Source organism: Erinaceus europaeus, chromosome 12, assembly GCF_950295315.1.
Source record: "Erinaceus europaeus chromosome 12, mEriEur2.1, whole genome shotgun sequence".
Taxonomy (NCBI): Eukaryota; Metazoa; Chordata; class Mammalia; order Eulipotyphla; family Erinaceidae; genus Erinaceus; species Erinaceus europaeus.
Genome location: NC_080173.1, coordinates 32664454 through 32686256, shown reverse-complemented (window position 1 = coordinate 32686256; position 21803 = coordinate 32664454). Strand labels below are relative to the sequence as shown.

The 21803-nt window shown below is 47.4% G+C and overlaps 1 protein-coding gene across 5 annotated transcripts in view; it reads left to right on the top strand.

Annotated features, from left to right (window-relative positions):
• Positions 1 to 21803, top strand: part of FLNB (filamin B) — a 196956-nt gene that overhangs the window by 7002 nt on the left and 168151 nt on the right. For 3 of the 5 annotated variants that reach the window (XM_007521190.3, XM_060203029.1, XM_007521187.3), the window contains exon 1: positions 12487 to 12928. The exons of 1 other annotated variant lie outside the window; for it this stretch is intronic. In XM_007521190.3, coding sequence (XP_007521252.1) covers positions 12637 to 12928 — 292 coding nt within the window. In that variant the 5' untranslated portion in view covers positions 12487 to 12636. Of the gene's footprint in view, positions 1 to 12474; positions 12929 to 21803 lie in introns of those variants that run through there. One more of the 5 variants, XM_007521188.3, reaches the window with a different exon arrangement.

Genomic DNA, 21803 nt, shown 5'->3' with positions numbered 1-21803 from the left:
TTTGGTGTCAGGGTTCAGAGCCTGGGATCTGAAGCTAGTCCTATTCCCAGAAGGCCTTTGGGCTGCTTGCTTGACTTCTCTGGGCCTCCCTCCCTCCCTCAGAGACATGATGATTAAATATGGCAGCAGAGAGCAAGCATCTGTTCAGTACTTGGCATGGTCATCTGTGCTATCACTGGGGCAGTTCTGTGTTCTGGAAAGTCAGCTGGCCCCAGTGGACTCCATCTGTCATGGGACAACTTGGGGTCACATGACTAGGCCAAGAGAAATGCAGAGAAAGTCAAGCAAATCTCTCACACCTGGAGGACAGGGGGGCTCAGAGACCTCCTCAGGCTTGGTAAAAATGCATTATTATGTTATTTTTTTCCCTTACTTTATTTAATTTAATTTTTTTATTTCTATCAGGGTTATTACTGGGGCTCAGTGTATGCATGAGCCCACCACTACCAACAGCTATTTTATTTATTTCTTTTATTTATTTGCTAGGACAGAGAGGTTAGGATTAGGGTTAGGGTATTGAGAGGGAAGAGGGAGAGAGAGAAAGAGAGACACCTGCAGCACTGCTTCAATGCTTGTGAAGCTTCCCCCTAAAGGTGGAATTTGGGAGCTTGGACCCTGATCCTTGTTCATGGTAACATGTGCACAAAACTGGGGGTAGCATCACCAGGCCCTCTATTATTATTACTATTATTATTTATTTATTCCCTTTTGTTGCCCTTGTTGTTTTATTGTTGTGGTTATTATTGTTATTGATGTCACCATTGTTGGATAGGACAGAGAGAAATGGAGAGAGGAAGGGAAGACAGAGAGGGGGAGAGAAAGATAGATACCTGCAGACCTGCTTCACCAATTTCAAAGTGACTCCCCTGTAGGTGGGGAACCGGGGGCTCAAACTGGGATCGTTAAGCCAGTCCTTGTGCTTTGCGCCACATGTGCTTAACCTGCTGCGCTACAGCCGGACTCCTTACTATTATTTTATAAGAGTGGAAAAAGAGGCAGAGAGCACCAAAGTTTCTTTCAGTGAAGTGGGGGCCAGTTCAAACCTGAATCATGCACTTAGCAAATCAGAACACTATCAAGTGAGCTAGTCACTTTCCCTTGGCCAACCACATTCTTTTTTAATTCTTACTTATAAAAAGGAAACACTGACAAAAACCATAGGATGAGAGGGGTACAACTCCATACAATTCCCACCACCAGAACTCTGTATCCCATCCCATCCCCTGATAGCTTCCCTATTCTTTATCCCTCTGGGAGTATGTAGTGGAAGGTCTGGCTTCTGTAATTGCTTTTCCACTGAACATGGGCATTGGCAGGTCGATCCATACTCCCAGCCTATCTCTCTCCCTAGTGGGGCAGGGCTCTGGGGAATCGGGGATCTAGGACACATTGGTGGGGTTGTCTGCCCAGGGAAGTTAGATTCACATCATGTTAGCTAGCATCTGGAACCTGGTGGCTGAAAAAAGGGTTAACATATAAAGCCAAAAAAATTGTTGACTATCATGAACCTAAAGGCTGGAATAGTTCATACGAAGAGTTGGGAAGGGTCTCCTTTTTGTAGATAGTTAGTAGTTCTGGCCAACCATATTCTAACTGTTCATTTGCTCCTTCTCCACCAGTTTCTATGGCTTCCAGTGTTCCCAGTCTGGGCTCTGGGGAGACCAAGGGAAAAGCATCTGCGCCCTGCCATCCCCCCCCATTACTCTCCTCCCCAGCCCCACACACATTGAAGACCTGCACAAAGCGCTCACAGGGAGGCTGGCCTCTGGGAAGTGCTAAGGGCCTGTCTCTTTTCAGGGGCCGAGTCTGCTGCAGAGTTGAGAGTGTACTTACTGGCCAAAGTCTACTCCAAGTAAACATGTCATCACATTCTCTGTAGTCTGGAACCTGTGCAGGGAGAGGCTGTGTGTACGAAACCTTATCTGATGCCCTTTCAGCAGAGTTTCACTTAGTAGGGGACAAAAGGGTAAGGAAGGGATAGCCTTAAACAAACCTAAGTAAAAAGCATAGTCCTTTCTCTGCAATGATAGGTAGGGAGACTTAGAAGACTAATATGTTATGAAGTGGAAGGACACACATTGTTTTGTGGGTGTGCCTTTGAATTTATCTTTATACTTTTTTTTTTTCTTCTACCAGAGCACTGCTCAGCTCTGGCTTATGAAGATGCTGAGGATTGAACCTTCAAAAAGTCTTCAGAACCTTTTTGTATGCTATCTCCCTGGTCCTCTTTACTACTTTTTTCTGCCCATAAAACTAAAGTAGATTTGCTTGCATTCTCTCTCTCTCTTTTTCTCCTCCTTCTCCTCCTTCTCCTCCTCCTCCTTCTTCTTCATACTCTAATAATCAGCCCCTCTCACTCCTCCCCAGCCAGTCCTCCAGCCCTAGATACTGCCTGGTCTGCTGCCCTCTACCCACCTCACTAGTTTGCATTTTCTAGAGTTCTGTATATATAGAGTCACAGAATATGCATGCTATCCTACACTATCATGGCTCCTTTTCCCTAGCACAATTATTTTGAGGTTCTGTGTATTCTCAGCCCCCTGTGTGTATTGCTGAGGATTAACTACCCCATGCCTGTGTGACCATGCTGTTCTTTTTTTGATTTTTGTTTATCTATTTATTTTTTAGTATTTATTTATTCCATTTTTGTTGCTCTTGTTTTATTGTTGTTGTTATTGATGTCGTCATTGTTGGATAGGGCAGAGAGAAATGGAGAGAGGAGGGGAAGACAGAGAGGGGGAGAGAAAGAGAGACACCTGCAGACCTGCTTCACTGATTGTGAAGAGACTCACCTTTAGGTGGGGAGCCAGGGGCTCGAACCAGGATCCTTATGCTGGGGCTTGCGCTTTGTGCCACCTGCGCTTAACCCGCTGCCGCAGATTCCCAACCATGCTTTTCTAATTCCTTGTTAATGGAACTCTGGGGTGGTTCCTATTTAGCGCAATTACAAATGAAGATGGTATAAACATTAAAGAGCAAGTCTTTTTAAAATTTTAATTTTATTAGTGATCTAATAGTGATTGACAAGATTGTGGTGTAAGAGGGTACAATTCCATACAATTCCCAAAACCAGAGTTCTATACAGTGTCCCCTCCACTGGAAGGGTCCCTAGTCTTTATCCTTCTGGGAGTATGGACCAAAGATTTTTAGGGAGTGCAGATGGTGGGAAGACTGGCTTTTGTAACTGATGCAAGTCTTTTTTATTGACAAATGTCTTAATTTTCCTTGAGCATTTACCTAGTAGTGGAATGGCTGGATCATATGGTAGTTATACTATTATTTATTTATTTATTTATTTTTGTGAGATTACTACAACTCTGGTTTATGGTGGTACTAGGGATAAAACCTGGGACATTGGAACCTCAGATTCTTTGTATAAGCATTATGCTGCTTCCCTAGCACTAGGCTTTTAAGGAAACTGCTTTCTTAAGGGAGAGGTGTGTGTATGTGTGTGTGTGTGTGTGTGGGGGGGATCACCCTTTTACAATCCTCCCCAAAAGGGCCTGTTTAAAAACAGCAGAAAAACCGTTCGAGCCCCCGGATCCCCACCTGCAGGGGAGTCGCTTCACAGGTGGTGAAGCAGGTCTGCAGGTGTCTATCTTTCTCTCCCCTTCTCTGTCTTCCCCTCCTCTCTCCATTTCTCTCTGTCCTATCCAACAACGAATTGCGTCAACAAGGGCAATAATAATAGCCACAACGAAGCTACAACAAGGGCAACAAAAGGGGAAAAAAAAAATGGCCTCCAGGAGCGGTGGATTCATGGTGCGGGCACCGAGCCCAGCAATAACCCTGGAGGAGGAAAAAAAAAAAAAAAACAGCAGAAAAACCTTAAAGTTGTTTAGGTAGAAAGTGAAAGTTGTGATTCTGTATCCTAGGGGTTACCCTGGCTGTTTCCTATCAATCCTTGCAAGGGTCTCTGTATTACTGCTGTTGTTACTATGGATATTAAGAAACCAACTGAGGGAGTCTGGCGGTAGTGCAGTAGGTTAAGCACAGGTGGTGCAAAGCACAAGAACCAGCATAAGGATCCTGGTTTGAGCCCCCCGGCTCCCCGCCTGCAGGGGGTTGCTTCACAAGCGGTGAAGCAGGTCTGCAGGTGTCTATCTTTCTCTCCCCCCTCTGTCTTCCCCTCCTCTTCCCATTTCTCTTTGTCTTATCCAACAACAATGACATCAATAACAACAACAATAATAACTACAACAATAAAACAACAAGGGCAACAAAAGGAAATAAATAAATAAATATTAAAAAAAAAACCCAAACAACTGAGACATACAGCCTGGACAGGCTAGTAGTAATCTGGCCTTCCTTTGACTTAATAGTGTAAAAACAGGCATTCAAAACTTACTAAGGCAGAAGTATGGAAAGACTAATTTTCTGTCAATAAAATCATTTCTTGCTTAGATGAGATAGCATATTAAGGGGACCTAGTGGTGGTGCACTCAGTTAAGTGCACACAGTACTAAGCACAAGGACCTGTGCAAGGATCCAGGTCTGAGCCCCCCCAACACCCCACTTGTGGGGGGCTGGGGTGGGTGGGTAGAATGTTTCACAAGCTGTGAAGCAAGTCTGCAGGTGTCTATCTCTCTCCCTCTCTTTCTTCCCCTCCTCTCTCAATTTCTCTCTGTGTTTTCCAATAAAGTGGAAACAATGGCCACCAGGAACAGCAGATTTGTAGTGCCAGCACTGAGCCCCAGCAATAACCCCGGAGGAAAAAAAAGAAAAGAAAAAATGATAGCATATTATTTATAATTATGCAGAAAAGACTTCATGACCTAAGCAGAACAATACTGGTAAAAAAAAAAAATGACACATACGCATGTACACACACACACATCTTTTCAAAATAAAGGATTTCTTACATACACAAAAATTATAGTTTTCATTTTATTTGATTTTATTTTTGATAGAGGGAGGCAGAGATGGGGGGGAAGGAGAGGGAGAGAGAGAGAGAGAGAGAGACCATAGCACTTGGGTCCTGCACATGGCAAAGCAGCACAGTGTCCAAGCGACCTATCAATATTTCACAGGCCAATCTGTCACATTCTTTTTCTTCTTTCGAAATCACTGCCCCACAACTTTATGTGCTTAGGAATTAACCCAGGGCCTCACCCACGTAAGACTCGTGCTACACCACTGAGCCCACATTCCCAGCCCCCAATCATCACATTCTTCTTTTAAAAAGTGTTGAAGGCTAGAAGTGCTGTAACAGTGCTTATCAGCTTTAATGAGCACATGAGTCACTCTCAGAGCTTGTGAAACTATGTCTTCTGACTCTGGGTGTCCAAGGGCCGCATCTGAGCCTAAGCTGTGTGGACTGACTGGAGAAGCCAGGCTAGAGCTCAGTGGCAACTCAGCTGGCCAGCGGCACAGAAAGCACTTGACACATGTCTCTGCTTCTGCAGAAGGATCGCTGGGCTGCAGGTCTTAGTGTAAGAAGATACAGAGCTGAGCTCTGAACCTGAGACTCACAGAGTGACCCAGGCCACTTAACCTCAGCCACCTTTGTGGCAGCTCAGTGAGTGGTGACAAACACCTCCAAGATTTCAAACCCTGGGCTGACAAATTGGGAGAATAATACTAACCTGAATCTCCCAAAGAAACCAAGGCCAGAGGGGATGGGGGAGAGGGCCCAGTCATATACGTGTGTGTGTGTGTGTGTGTGTGTGTGTGTGTGTGTGTGTTTGTGTGTGTGTGTATGTGTGATTTTTCAGCTAGACTGGGGTAGGGTGTGGGCCTGGCTCAGTCGAAAAGCCTAAAGGGAAGAGTCCTGGCCTGCACAGGCCCATATCCGGCTCTGGTGAGTGAGCACTCACAGATGTCCAGTGAATGGTGACCACCGCCTTCATTCCTGCGAAGTTCCAACACTCTCAAATGATCCTTTAAAAAAAAAAACTTTTTTATTATCTTTACTTATTTATTGGATAAAGACAGCCAGAAATCAAGAGGCAAGGGGGAGATAGAGAGGGAGAGAGAAAGCGAGACACCCGCAGACCTGCTTCACCACTTGGGAAGCTTTCCCCCTGCAGGTGGGGACTAGGGGCTCGAACCCCAGTCCTTGTGTATTTTAACATGTGTGCTCAACCAGGTGTGCTACCACCTGGCCCCCTGACCCTTTTTCCTTCCTTTCTTCCTTCCTTCCTTCCTCCCTTCCTTCCTTTTTTCCTTCTTTCCTTCCTTCTTTCTTCCTTTCTATTATTTTACTGATTTTTGTTTTAATGAAAGGGAGAGGCATACAGACTAAAGATACAGAGGGAGGGAGAGACCAGAGCATTGCTCAGCTCTGGCTTATGGTGGTGCTGAGGATTGAGCCTGTGGCCACAGAACCTCAAGCATGAAAGCCTTTTTACATAACGATGATGCTATTTTCTCTGCCCTCTATTTTTCATTTCATTTTACTTTATTACCCCCTTAACTCAGAGTGGATGGGGATGGCTGCTGGGATCGCTGGCCTTCAAAACATTTACCTTTGACAACCATTTCTGAGGATGCCCACTCCCCCAGCAACCCTCCTCCCACTCCCCAGAAGGCCAGCACACACACACACTCATACACACACACACACACACACACACACACACACACACACACACACACACACACACACACACACACGAGATAACAGTTAAGAAACAGAAGTTTGGGAGTCGGGCTGTAGCGCAGCGGGTTAAGCGCAGGTGGCGCAAAGCACAAGGACCGGCATAAGGATCCCAGTTCGAACCCCGGCTCCCCACCCGCAGGGGAGTTGCTTCACAGGCGGTGAAGCAGGTCTGCAGGTGTCTATCTTTCTCTCCTCTCTGTCTTCCCCTCCTCTCTCCATTTCTCTCTGTCCTATCCAACAATGACAACAACAATAATAACTACAACAATAAAACAAGGGCAACAAAAGGGAATAAATAAAATAAATATTTAAAAAAAAAGAAACAGAAGTTTGTGTTGTTACTGTTACAGCATATAGTTTATACTTGTAAACTTTGTAGTGGGTCCCAGAGTGCCAAGAAACCACAGAATGGAGGTTTACCTGGGACCTGTTCTACAGAGTTGGGTTCTTGAAGAAGGTAGAGATGGGTTTCACATATGGGATGGGGATCCTGACATCAGGGCTTTTGTGAGGGCCTCCAGTCTGTGTGGGTCTCCAGTTGATTAACTTGGTTTATCAGGTAGTAACAGAGGAGTAGGATGGGGGACATCAGCACATGCGCGTTGAGAGCGAAGCTTTGGGAGCCAGGTGGTGGTGCACATGGTTAATCGAACACATTACAGTGTGCAAGGACCTGAGTCAAGCCCCTGATGCCCACCTGTAGGCGGGAAGCTTCACAGCTGGTGAAGCAGTGCTGCAAGTGTCTCTCTGTCTCTCTCCCCCCCCCAATTTCTCTCTGACTCTATCCAATAATAAATAAAATTGTTATTTTTTAATATTTATTTGTTTATTTCCTTTTGTTGCCCTTGTTGCTTTTTATTGTTGTAGTTATTATTGTTGTCAGATAGGACAAAGATAAATGGAGAGAGGAGGGAAAGACAGAGAGGGGGAGAGAAAGAGACACCTGCAGACCTGCCTGACCCCTTGTGAAGCAACTCCTCTGCAGGGGGGGAGCCAGGGGCTCGAACAAGGATCCTTACACTGGTCCTTGCGCTTTGTGCCACCTGCGCTTAACCTGCTGAGCTACTGCCCAACTCCCAATAAAATTATTTTAAGAGAGAGAGAATAGTTTCGTGGGGCTGGGCAATGGTGCCTTTGGTAGAGTGCACATGCTACAATGAGGAAGGACCCAGGTTCAAGACCTTGGCCTCCTGGGTTGGGGGAGGGGAATCTTCACAAGTAGTGAAGCAGTGTTGCAGGTGTCTCTCTTTCACTCACTGGTGACTTGGTGGATTCCCAAAGCAGTCCTAGTCTTGTCTTGTGGTCTCAAGCGATCTTCGTTCAAGGCCATGAAGCCAGGATAGTCAGAATTTGCCTCCAAGCTCATGCTTGTCCCTCTTCACACCCTTCCATTCTGGGCAGCTCTGCTAAGAGCTCAGAGGAGTCTAGGTACTGTTTAGAAAGTAGAGCCAGGGGTGTGGCTACTTGGCTGAGCACAAGCTTTGCAGTTATGAGGTTCTGGGTTTGATTCCTGGCTCACCTCCCCTAAAAGAAAAAAAAAAGAAAACAGAGATTGGGTATTTGTTAAGTGATGGCATGTCAGGCAAAAGTGTGTAATGTGCTTGCTACAGTGTTCCCTGCAGAAATCCCTACTGGAGTTGTTTGACCCTTATCTTTGATCAAATATTGGTAAAGAACCACCTGAAGACTTTATCTGCTTCCTCTCCTTGTCCTTGAAGCCATTGGCCACCCTCCTCCATCATGGCTCTGGAATCCCCTTGCTGTCCCATGAACCTATGTCTGCCAGACTCACCCTAGGTATGGGGGTGTCTCAGTTCAGTTACCCATTTGAACTGAGTGGATCATATTGGTGCCAGTCTCCCTTGCCCAGGGAGGAGGTCCCCTGGGGATTGAGACTCTGGCCGCCAAGTTTTGATGGATGAGTTTGGGTGGAGGAAAGTGGGAGGAGCCTGGAGACTTGAGCAAGCAGGAGGCTAAGGTTATCTCCACTGCCTCAAGTGAAGCTGAGCTCAGATCATGTCTTAAAGGTGAGGCCCAGGCTAGGGACAGCATGAGGGCCCTTAAGGGGAATACAAACTCTGGAATTTGTTATTTAGCAGAGGAATGAACCCTCTAAATTTACTGCATCCCTGCTTTAGGCCTGGGGCAAGGCTAGGCCAGGTACTATGTCCTTTTCCCAGACTCTTGGACATTTCCAGTGAGCAATGTAGTCTGTTGAATGAAACACTTTAGGGTTGTACACAAATGACCTGCTACAGCTCCTTACACCATACATCTTCTGGGTCTCCTGGACAATCACTTGGCTGGATGACCTCCACCCTGTCCTACTCCAGTCCTAGGTTAGAATCCTACCTTCCTCGCCCTCCCTCCCCAAGCCTGGCTTAGATACCCACTCTTGGACCCAGGGCACCATGACTTGACTTATAGAACTGGGTTCCAGCTCTGAGTGGGCTCTGCAGACATAGTCACCTAAACTCTCAATGAACTTTTGTCAAATGGGGCCAATAGCGAGGTCTTTGCAAAGCACAGTTCTTGGGATCAGGCAGGACAAATACTCAGTAAATGCCAGGTGCGGCTCTTCAAGTTATTTCGGCTCTACTGAGTCCTATCACCTTACACAGAACCTGGCTGAGTACAGAGCAGGTGCTCAACACATGGCCTTTGTGGTAGCTGGCAGAATTAATGCATAAAGCTAGTAGGTAAGATTAAGTTGCTAATGTGCATATGATGGTTATTGTTGCGGAGGGCACAGAACTTTGGTAGTGGGTGTGGTATGGAACAATACACTTGTTACTTTGTAATCTGGTAAATCACTATTCAATCACTAATAAAAAATATAAAAGTTCAAACAAGTTTAGCTAATTTTTTACTAGTGATTAAAATGTTTAATTAATTTATTTTTGCAATTTCTGCATCTCTTTATTGGGGGAATGTTGATTTACAAGAATTGTTTTTATCATAGAGGTAGATTTCCACATTTCCCCAAGCTAGATAACAGTATATTTTACCCTCCACCATAGGAACTCAGGTTCCTGTGTCACTGGGATGATTGAGTGGTTAAGGCATTGGACTTAAGGAACTCAGGTTCCCAGTCTCCCCTTACTGCTGCTCCCTGCCTACTTGTGCATTTTGTGTATTCAACTAATGTCAAAATAGCCTGGATTAATCACGTAGGCCCAAAGTAATCACAAGTGTTCTTAAAAGAAAGGAAGATGTGACTGGAGAACCAGAGAGAGGATGGAGTAGTGAAGAATCAGCCTGTGAAAATGGAGGGAGAGACCATACTCTGTCCTATCCAACAACGACAACAACAATAATAACTACAACAATAAAAAAAAAAAAAGAAATTCCAGGGAGTTGGGCAGTAGCGCAGTGGGTTAAGTGCACGTGGTGTGAAGCACAAGGACCGGCCTAAGGATCAGTTTCCTATTGATATGAAAAATCACTAAAAAAAAAATCTCTTAAAAGAAAAGAAAAAAGAAAGAAGGGGAGTCAGGTGGTAGCGCAGCAAGTTAAGCGCGTGGCGTAAAGCTCAAGGACCAGCTCAAGGATCCTGGTTCGAGCCCCCGGCTCTCCACCTGTAGGGGGGTTGCTTCACAGGTGGTGAAGCAGGTCTGCAGGTATCTCTCTCTCTCTCCTCCTCTCTGTTTTCCCCTCCTCTCTCCATTTCTCTCTGTCCTATCCAACAATGATGACATCAATAACAACAATAATAACTATACAACAATAAAACAAGGGCAACAAAAGGGAAAATAAATAATAAAAAATTTTTAAAAAGCATATCCATGTAACAACTGTCTTGTCCATAACTGTATCCTCAATAAATCATTAAAAAAAAGAGAAATTACAGAAATTCTATAAATTCTAGAAACTGGACAAGGCAAGGAAATGTACTCTTCTTAAGAGTCTTCGGAAAGGAATGCATCCTGCCTATACCTTGATATAGTTCAATGAAACATCTAATCTATAGGGCTAAATGATGAAGTTTTTTTTTTTTGTAACTTTTCATAAAAGAGGGAGACAGAGACAAAGACAGAGATTGAGATCAGAACACTGCTCATCTCTGGATTATGGTGGTGCTGGGGGTTGAAGCTGAGGCCTCTGGCATGCACGTCCTATGCCTTTCCACAGTACTATCACCCTGCTTTTATTATTTATTTATTTATATTTTATTTTGTAATCACTAGGACTTAACTGCTCCTGGGTGACTTTTTCAGAGACAAAGATGGAGAGAGAGAGAAAGACTACAGTGCCAAAGATTTCTTCAATACAGTGAGGCCAGTCTCAAAGCTGGGTTGCACACTGGCTTATGGTGGTGCTGGGGATTGAGCCTGGGATCTTTGTATAATCACCAGGCTATCTCCCCAGCCCCAGTATTGCTTTCTTTCTTTTTTCTTATCTTTTTTAAAAAAAACATTTGTTTATTTATTTTTCCTTTTGCTGCACTTATTTTTCTTTGTTGTTGTAATTCTTATTGTTGTTATTGATGTCATCATTGTTATATAAGTCAGAGAGAAATGGAGAGAGGAGGGGAAGACAGAGAGGGGGAGAGAGATATAGACACCTGCAGAGCTGCTTCACTGCCTGTGAAGCGACTCCCCTACAGGTGGGGAGCCGAGGGCTCGAACTGGGATCCTTGAGCCCGTCCTTGCACTTTGCGCCCCTCACTTAACTTGCTGCGCTACCACCCAATTCCCCTTCTTTCTTTTTCTTTTCTTTTAACAGATTTTTTTTTTTTTTTTAGTGATTTTTCATATCAATAGGAAACTGACATGACAAGCACTATGGTTCATGTCTGTCACCACTCTTCATTTGTGCATGGTAGCTGACTGGTACTTTCCCCTTATTCACTTATTAACTCCTCTAGGTGAAAGATTAAATTCACCTTGCTTACCACTTGTTGATAGGCATTAGAAGGGCACTGTACACAGCAGGATCTCACTAAATACTATTGATAACATTATAATTCATATGAGTTCAATTTTTTTGTTATTGCCAGGGCTTCACCACTGCAGGCCTTTTTTTTTTTCTCCAGGTAGAGAGAGAAAGATAGAGACAGAGAGAGAGAAAAAAAAAGGAAAAACATCACAGTACCAAAGCTTCTTCCAGTGCAGTAAGGGCCAGGCTTTGTCATGGGTCATACAAATGACAAAGCAGGTGCACTATACAGGTGAACTATTTTATTGGCCCCATATGGGTTTGACTATTATGAATGGTAAAATGATCTGTGTTGGGAGTCGGGCGGTAGCGCAGGGGGTTAAGCACACATGGCGCAAAGCGTAAGGACCCCGGTTCGAGTCCCCGGCTCCCCACCTGTAGGGGAGTCGCTTCACAGGCAGTGAAGCAGGTCTGTAGGTGTCTTTCTCTCCCCCTCTCTGTCTTCCCCTCCTGTCTCTATTTCTCTCTGTCCTATCCAGCAACGACTACATCAATAATAACAATAAAAAACAAGGGCAACAAAAGGGAAAATAAATAAATTTTTTAAAAAAAGATCAGTGTCCTCTAGGGTCAACCATCGAAGGAGCTTAATGAAAACCCCCAGTGAATCTCATTTGCGAGCAACGCCCCCTGCCAACGCTTCTCCAGATCCACTCTGTAGTTCCCGTCTATTCTGTCCAGTCTCCTGTCTCTGCACGGCCCCTCACTCTGTGGGGTGACCTTAAGCAACCCAGTCTCCCTGCCAACTACATACTGCCCAGGAGGTGAGAGCACTCAGCGTGCCTGCACCCAGGCCTTCAAGACATGCAGTGGCTTCTTCGGCCGCTAGGGGGCGAGCGTGGCGCAGTAGTAACTCCCTCAGGAAGGCCCAGAGGGGGCGGGGCTTCAAGGGCGGGCCGTCACGGTGCGCAGGCGCGGAGCCAGACGCCTCGCGTGGCTAGGGGTTGGCGACCGCAGAGCAGCTCCGGCCGCGGTTCTGTTAGCAGCGAGTTCGATCCCCGCTCCCCGTGCGCTTTGGTTCTCGCTCCCCGGCGCTTGGGCCTCCCATCTCAGCCAGATCCCGGCAGTTCGCTGCGCATCGCCTCTCCGCCGCCAGGATGCCGGTCACCGAGAAGGACCTGGCGGAGGACGCCCCGTGGAAGAAGATTCAGCAGAACACATTCACGCGCTGGTGCAACGAGCACCTCAAGTGCGTGAACAAGCGTATCGGGAACCTGCAGACCGACCTGAGCGACGGGCTGCGGCTCATTGCGCTGCTGGAGGTGCTCAGCCAGAAGCGCATGTACCGCAAGTACCACCAGCGGCCCACCTTCCGCCAGATGCAGCTCGAGAATGTGTCGGTGGCACTCGAGTTCTTGGACCGCGAGAGCATTAAGCTCGTGTCCATCGGTGAGTGAGTGTCCGGGCCCGGAGGCTGGTCACCCCGCCCCGGCTCGTGCGCCCCCGCCTGGGCTGGGGCTCTTGGAGCTACACCCCCCAGTGTGCGCTTCCCGCGGGTACACTCCCAGTTTGTGCACCTCAGCAGTACACCACCCTCCTGTGTGCGCGCCCCCAGTGGTGGGCTGGGGCTCCGCGCTGTACATCCCCAGTTAGTGCCCCACGGGATGGACTGGGGCTCCCAGGTGTGCGCCCCCAGTTTGTGCACCCCTCAGGGTGAGCTGGGGCTCCCAGCTGCGCGCCCCCCCCCACCTGTGCGCCCACGTGGTGGGCTGGGATTCCTCGCTGTGCGGTTCCCCCCACCGGTTTGTGTCCCCCGCGGTGGGCTGGGGCACCCCACTACGCGCCCCCATCACGACCAGAGGCAGCTGGCTGAGTTTGGGCACCGAGACCCTCGGACTCTGGTCCCCAAGAATGGGGACGTGGCTGCGGGGGCCCTTCCAGGGGCTGGGACCTTTGGCCACCCCCTTCGGTGCTCCCGACTATGCATCTTGGGGGGCTATGCTGAGGGCAGGGGGAGAGGTGATGATGTGGCGTTGCTTTGCCCTGGGCTGCCCGAGGTGGGGGGCTGGGGAGCTGCCCACCTGGCCCGAGTCCTGGTTAGAGGTCCCCCGTCGATGTTTTGAACCCGCCGCGCAGTTTGGGGCCAGCTGGGTCAGTGGGCGTTGGCTGGGCGACCACCAGGGAGGCCTGAGGGACCTGGGGGAGCGACCGCTCTCTGCCCCCACCTCCTTCGCCAGGTGCAGGCGGGGACCTGGGGCCTGGCCCCCTACGGCGGGATGGGTGTACCAGGTGGAGGGGGAGCAGCGGGGGTTGTGTCCGGCCGGCTCCCAACCTAGTGTGGCCAGCGCCTCGGGGTGAGCCGGCTCTCCTGCTCTAATTTAGGGGTGGCAGCAGCTCTGGTCTCTGCTGCCCCCGGGGAACCCCGGTGTGCAGGTGTGGCCGGCTGCCTCCTGAGTACTCTCTTGGCCCTTCCACGGTCCTGGGCGGGGCTGTTCTTGAACCCATTTTATTAAGTGTTCAGATGCTAGCCCTAGGTCGTGGCAGTAGGCAGGGGCCAGCCCTGAGAATTGCAGGAAGTGGGTGACAATTAAAAAGAGACCTTACTTTCCTCTCTCCGTTCTCCCCACACCAGGGTCTTCCTGAGAGGGGGAAGGAGTTGGTGTTGGGCTCCTCTGGGTCCGGAGCTGAGGGCGATGAACTGGGGTTTTGCACAAGGGTCGCAGGCTACTGGGGGGTGTGCATAGTATTGTGTGTGTAGAGCCTCAAGGCAGCCTGGGTGTGCACCTGCGTGTGTGTGTGTGTGTGTGTGTGTGTGTGTGTGTGTTGTGTGTGTGTGTACGCCAGACCAGGGTCCAAGTTGTCTTCCTGACCCTTGTGACATGAAGAAAGGATGGTGGCTGTGACTGCTGGGACTTTCTCCAGCAGAAAGGGCTTCCCTTAAGGCCTCACCCCAACCTTCCCCCACACCTGTCCTGGCAGGTAGACTGTTTCTGTCTTCTGGGCACCAAGGGTGGCTTCTGTGCTGGAAAAGTTTCTTCTTTTGGGGCCTTAGCTCCTGTTCTGATGAAGGAAGATCCTGGGATTCTGTACTTTTCAGAAACCAGCTTCCCCTCTGAGTAATCTGCAGGCCTGGCTGGGCTCTACTTGGATCCCTTCTTTGTTTAAAAAATGTGTATTTATTTAATTAGCTGAACAAAGATGCTTAAAGTAAACCAGAAATATCCAAAGATGACATGAAATCTCCTAAAATAAAATACAATAAAATAAAAATGAAACCACACTCCAGCAAATCTTGGCCTGCGTGATTTACTACTGTGTGTGGACGCTGCTGTGCTCCCAGCCTGGCTTCCCGTCAGTGCCCCAGGCTTGCTTCTCTGCGCTCCACCACTTTTCTCCCTGACTTACACTAGTCAGCCTCTGCTGTCTCTATGGGGGACTGATGGCAGCTGACAGTGTCTTTTCTGTGGCTCTCTTGCCACCCCAAGCTCTACTGTCTTTTTCTTCCTTTTTTTTTTTAATTAAAAAAAATTTTTATTTATTCCCTTTTGTCGCCCTTGTTGTTTATTCTTCCTTTTAAATAATTTCTTGGACCCTCTCCCCTGAAGTGGCCTTCCTGGGTCAGAGGTCCATTTAGGTCTCTGGTCATTGGCTGCCTAGCTGCTCTCCAGAAAGATCTCACTGCAAACTGGTTTTCCAGCTTCTGGAAAGAGCTGGAAAGACCTGGAGCGAGAGTTGCCAAGTGTCAGGACTCCCAGGGGAGTGGTGGCACCAGAGGTCTCTCCCCTCTGCTCCTGGGGTGGTTCTGGGTCATGACCCTTCTGGAAAAAAGTCACATCCAGCCTGGACTTCAGCTCCAGCTCTCACTGCTCATGCTTCCAATGCCTTATGTTGACAGCAACATTCAATCTGGTCTCCCCCTCCCCCACCACCATGGCTGGGTGTCCTGTTTGTCCTGTTGATCACCCTGTTAGATCTTGGATTATTGGTCTGCACAGTGAGTGACCTGCTTCAGCAAACCCTCATCCTGGCCACAGTCTTTAAACCATTGCTATTTTTACTGTGGCCACCATTAGTACTGTTATCTTCCTCAACAGAGGTGAGAATTAGGAGTAAAGTAACTTTCAGCCAACCACTAGTCAATGGTAACTAGATCCCAGATCTACCCTGTTGTTGAAATGGAGCAGCGTCAGCTCACACACCTTTCTGTGTCAGGAGTAGAATAAGTACATACAAACCCCCTCCCCCCCCACTTCCGACTGGAGGGCCCCTGTGACACTAGGTTTTACAAGTCGAGTGTTAGGATGGCAGCTGGACATTCAGCCCACTGTGAGCCTGTGGCCTTGGACAAAGCAGGGATGTCCCGAGTCTTAGTGAGCTCCAGGTTTGGTCCTGGGGTTCTCTGATGGGGTTGGTGGGGTGGTGGTGGTGCCATGGTGTCCTGTGAGCTGAGTTAGTCTGCATCTTGTGACAAGGAGATTGTACAGGCTTGGCTGCCCTGCTGCTCTTCCTTTTATAGGTTCCCTGCTACCTTGGCTGGTGCTTTTCCTTCACCATCTGGGGGGTGAGCTAGCTTTGAATGAGCATGTTATTATTATTATCATTTATTTTATTTATTTACCAGAGCACTGCTTAGCTCTGGTTTATGGTGATGTGGGGAATTGAACTTGGGACTTTGGAACCTCCAGCATGAAAGTCTTTTTGAATAAGCATTATGCTGTATCCCTACTTTTTTTTTTTTTTTTTTTTTTTTTGATAGAGCCAGAGAAAGTGACTGCACAATACCAAAGCTGCTCACTGTCCAAGTGAGCTATCCCACTGGCCCTGGCACAGTGTTTTGTGTACGCCAACTATCTTCACTATGAGGGTTATTAGTGCTGTGTTTAGGTGTCCGGCTCTGAGATATGAGCTGGGCAGAAGCTGCTGGAGGTCAGTGGCTTTTCTGCCTAGAATCCCTGATGGCCCACCCTGGCCAGCCATGCCTGAGTCTAATGTGGCTCCCTCTGAGGCATCCAAAGCTGACTGTTCCCTAAAGTTTCTCGTTAGATCCTAGGCAATTCATAGTGAGACCTCAGCATATTTATTTCTGGTTTTCCACCAGGAGCTGGCACTTTTCTTTAGTTTGTTTTCCCCAGCCAGCATGGAGAGAAAGGGATTTCCTGGCCCAGGGAGAATAGTCAAGGTTGTTGGCCAGTCTGGCCAGCATGTTTTGGTCTGAACCTTGAGGAAAAGGCATGCTGTCCTCAGAGGATGCAGCCTGACCCCAGGGCTAATTTGAGGCACCCAGTGTGGGCAGGGTGTGTCTTTGGCTTCCCAGACTTTAGGCCAGTAACCAGAGTTTCCAGGGTGGTGGGTCACTGTGCCAGAGGCTCCTTTTCCTTCCTTTTGTCCCACCTCCACCAATTGTGCAAATGATTCGAAATTCTGTGGAGACAGGACCTTGCAAGTGTGGCCTGTGTGGCCCTTTGGTTGTAGGTGTGACTGCAGAAAATGCTTTGGGAGTAGCAAAGTTGCTTGCTTTTTCAGAACTATCAAGTTGTGGGTCTTTAGCAACAAAGCAACAAGTTGTGGGAGAATGGTTTTGAAGCACAGGATGCCACTTGCCACTAAGTAGTTGTTAAGAAGCCTCTCTGCCTTGGTTTCCTTATCAGGATTGGGGACAATCACTACCTCCTTAAAGAGGTTCTTATACAAATTAAACAGATTAATGTATTTTAAAGTGTTCAGAGTAGTCTGTGGCACCTAGTAAGTGCTCAACTAGTGTTTGTTCAATAAGTCAGGCATCTTCTCAAAAACCAAGCTAGAGGGTTTGCACACTGGAAGAAAGGCTTTTTTCACTTGGTGTCACCTTGGAGAAACGAACTTGACTGGCTAGTGCTGACTCTGCTCTCTGTAACAGCCAGCGTCACAGACAACCCAGAGCGAGCCCCCTTCTTGGAAGGGGGTGACCCCTGGTTCCGTTTGGGCTGCCTCCAGAGCCCATTCACACCCGCTTTGTTTCCAAGAGCTGCTCCAGAGGCTGGTCCTTCCAACCTCCCACCCTGTTTAGGAATCTCTGAGCCAAATCACTTCCAGATGGTGGCTGGGCCTCCGTGGAGCTCCTCCAGCAGCCTGCAGAGCCTGAGTGCCCGTCAGCAGAGCCTCTGCTGGAGGAGGGCCTGGACCAGAACCAGATGAGGTCTCCCCCTGCCCTGCACCTTCAGAGGCCAGGCTGTGCAGTCCATGGTGGGTGTCAGAGGGGCAGCTGTGGGAACAGTCCAAGATGGCTACCTTACTCCCTGGACTCCCTGGACAGCAGATGCTTAAGCCTAGAGCCCTGGGCCTGTGTGCAGTGTTCTATGGCCAGGGTACCCCCCGGCCAGCCTGTTTCTCTGTTAATGGCTTTGAGTCAGCACACACTTTTCTTTCTTTCTTTTTCTTTTCTTTCTTTTTTTCTTTCAATTTTTATAAAGATTTATTTATTTATTAATGAGAAACATAGGAGAGAGAAAGAGCCAGACATCACTCTGGTACATGTGCTGCCGGGGATTGAACACAGGACCTCATGCTTGAGAGTCTGATGCTTTATTCACTGCGCCACCTCCCGGACCATTTCTTTCAATTTTTAAAATTATCTTTATTTATTGTCTCTGAATAGAGACAGCCAGTAATAAGAAATAAGAATGAAGGGGGAGATAGAGAGGGAGCACTGCGTCACCACTTGTGAAGCTTTCCACCTGCAGGTAGGGACCAGGGGCTTGAGCCAGGGTTGTTGCTCACTGTAGTGTGTGCGCTCAACCAGGTGCACCACCACCTTGCTCCTGCACACTTTTTAAAGTAGGTACAGTTCATGGCTATGCGACCCTGAACATGCCCGATCTAGTAAACTAAAGTAGGTACAGCCAGGGAGCTGGGGAAACAGCCTTTATACAGAAGACTCCCTCATGCCTGAGGCTCTGAGTTCCCAGGTTCAATCCCTAGCACCACCATAAGTCAGAGCTGATTAGTGCTCTGGTGTCTCTCTCATTAAAATAAATAAATGATACATACATATTAAAGTAGGTGCAGCCAGACGGTTTAGTGAATGGGTCCAAGTTAGGCAGCCAGCATTCTTTTTATTTTATTTTTTTTATTATTTATTTTCCCTTTTGTTGCCTTTGTTTTTAAAATTTTTTTTTTTTATTATTGTTGTTATTGTTGGATAGGACAGAGAAATGGAGAGAGGAGGGAAAGACAGAGAGACACCTGCAGACCTGCTTCAATACCTGTGAAGCAACCCCCCCTGCAGGTGGGGAGCTAGGGGCTCGAACAGGGGGTTGGAATCGGGATCCTTACCCCACTCCTTGCACTTTGCACCACGTGCACTTAACCCCACTGTGCACTTAACCCCACTGCGCTACCACCGGTCCCCTGGCAGCCAGTATTCTAACCCTCATGTGCTCCATCTACCTGTCTCTCTCACGCACATGTGTTGGGCTGTCAGAAAAGTCATGATGCGCTTTTCTATGTTTTTCCATGCAAAAATGGATAATGACTTTTATGACATGTATAAATAGTATCATATGTATGCCACACATGTATATATGCTATAGTACTGCTCAGGTCTGGCTTATGGTGGTGCTAAGTTTGAACCTGGGACCTCTCGTACTTTTGACATGAAAATCTGTTGCACGGGGCCAGGTGGTGGTGCACCTGGTTAAGTGCACACATTACAGTGTGCAAGGACCCAGGTTAAAACACTGGTCCCCACCTGCAGGGGAAAGCTTCACAAGTGGTGAAGCAGGGCTGCAGGTGTTTCTCTGTTTCTCTCCCTCTCTACCTCCCCCTCCACTCTCAATTTTTCTGTCTCTATCCAATAATAAATAAAATAAAAATAGAAGATTTGAAAAAAAAGAAGAAAAAAGAAAATCTGTTGCACAAATCATTGTGCTGGCCCCCTGGTCCTTTCTGCATCTCACTTTCCTCACCTGTAAAATGAAGGCACCTGATAGTTCTAGCATAGAGCTGCAGAGAGGATTATTTCATTAGGTTAAGTTATAGTACCATGCTGACATTTCATGAATGTTATTGTACCTTTTTAAATAAAAGATTCCATTATTTCATGTGAAGTAGGGAGTTTCACGAGAGAGAGAGAGACGTCAGAGTGTCACTCCTATCCTTGGGATGGATAGGAGGTTGAACTCAGAACCCCAAGCATTCAAGTCTTGTGCTCTCCCAGGCCTTGGTTTTCATACTTAAGTTCAGGACTTTGTCTTGTTTTCCATGTATGCTTTGGCCAGTACAGATTTTTTTTTTTTATGCATTTCTGTCTCTGTCTCCTGATGTGTCAGCTATTCCCTTCTCCAGTTTGGGATCTTTCTTTCTTTCTTTCTTTCTTTCTTTCTTTCTTTCTTTCTTTCTTTCTTCTTTCTTTCTTTCTTTCTTTCTTCTTTCTTTCTTTTTTCATTGTTGTTGTGGTTGTTGTTGACGTCATTGTTGGATAGGACAGAGAGAAATGGAGAGAGTAGGGGAGACAGATAGGGGGAGAGAAAGACAGACACCTGCAGACCTGCTTCACCGCCTGTGAAGCGACTCTCATGCAGGTGGACGGGCCAGAGCTCAAACCAGGATCCTTCCACCGGTCCTAGCACTATGCGCCACTATGCGCTTAGCGCTTAACCCTTAACCCGCTGTGCTACCGCCCGACTTCCAGTTTGGGACCTTTCATGAAAGTGCCACTTTTTAAAATGTATTTTATTTATTTATTTATTTATTTTTCTTGTTGCCCTTGTTTTTATCACTGTTGTGGTTATTATTGTTATTAATGTTGTTGTTGCCAGATAGGACAGAGAGAAATGGAGAAAGGAGGGGAAGACAGAGAGGGGGAGAGAAAGAGAGACACCTGCAGACTTGTTTCACCGCTTGTGAAGCCACCACACCCCACCCCGCAGGTGGGGAGCCCGGGCTCCAACTGGGATCCTTCCACCAGTCCTCGAGTTTTGCGCCATGTGCGCTTAACCCGCTGCGCTACAGCCCGACCCCTGAAAGTGGCATTTTCTTTCTTTCCTCATTCAGTGAACCTATGAAAGGTAAATTGTGAGCCACACCCTGTACTAGGTGCTCAGGCTGCAAGAATAGTGAGAAGCATGTCCCTGTCGAAACTCAGACTGCTCAGTGCAGAGAGACAATTAAACAGGGAGTGTCCTCTCCAAACCTTCAGGCACAAGCAATCCCCTGGGGCCATCATTTAGAAATATAGGTCTGACTCAGTAGATCTCGGTTGATGCCTGAGATTCTTCTGCCCTTCTTGCAGCTAGCTCCCAGTCACTGTTACCTACATCCCATGCTGTGAGTTTGAGTTTCTAAACAAGTCCTTTAGAAAGGGAGGAGCACTTTCTCCCAGACTGAGGTGGGTAGTCTGGAGGGCTTCGTGGAGGATGTGGCTATTAAACTGATACTTAATGCTCACCTTGGGTTAGACAGATGAACACTTTGCCAGCTGTGCACCAGAGCAAAGTATGTGTCAGGTGGGGGTCAAGGAGTAAGAGTCAGAGAGGGGTGGTGGAGAGATAGGCAGGGGCTGGCTCACAAAAAGCTACCAATCTGTTGTCTTCCATGAGCCAGTGAAGCATGGGGTAGGTGAATGCAGCTGAGATAGGTAATCCAACCTGGAGATCTCTCAAAGGTCCAACCATTCCTGTCAGAAAAAAGAGGTTTGGGCGTGCCTCTTCCTCATGTACCTTCTACAAGTACATTAACTATCAGCACAGAGTATATATGATATATACTGCCAGACTATATCTTAAACATTAGTAAAGCTTTCTTTTTTTACTTTCTTCTTTCTATAATAGAGATAGAGAGGCAGAGAAAAAGAGTGAATGAGACCAACCACAGCACCGAAGCTTTCTTCAAAGCAGGGGTGGGTGGTGGTCTCAAACCTGGGTTTGAACAGTTGGCAGAGCAGTGCACTATCCCACATGAGCTGTTTCTTTGGCCTGGCTTAATTACTTTTTCAAAGAGATTTCCCCCGATATATTCTTCTGAATTATCTCATGTATTTTGGGGTACACATACTTGTTTTAGAAACCCCTGGAGTTTCTCCATTTCCTTTTCCATGTTGTTATTCTGCATTTATTCTTCTCTCTCATTATCTTCATTTAAGAAGCTGGACCTTTTTTTATAGCCCTTTTCCACGAACCAGATGAATGAATTCAGGGGAATCCATTTCAACCTAAACAGTGGCTCTAGTCTGATCTTTTAGTAAATAAAATTGCCTTTCTAGTTGTTGTAAATTAACTTAAAAAGAGGTGTGGGGGTTGGGGCTGCTTGTGGCGCATATAGAAGAATTCACAGCGGGAGCTGGGGACTG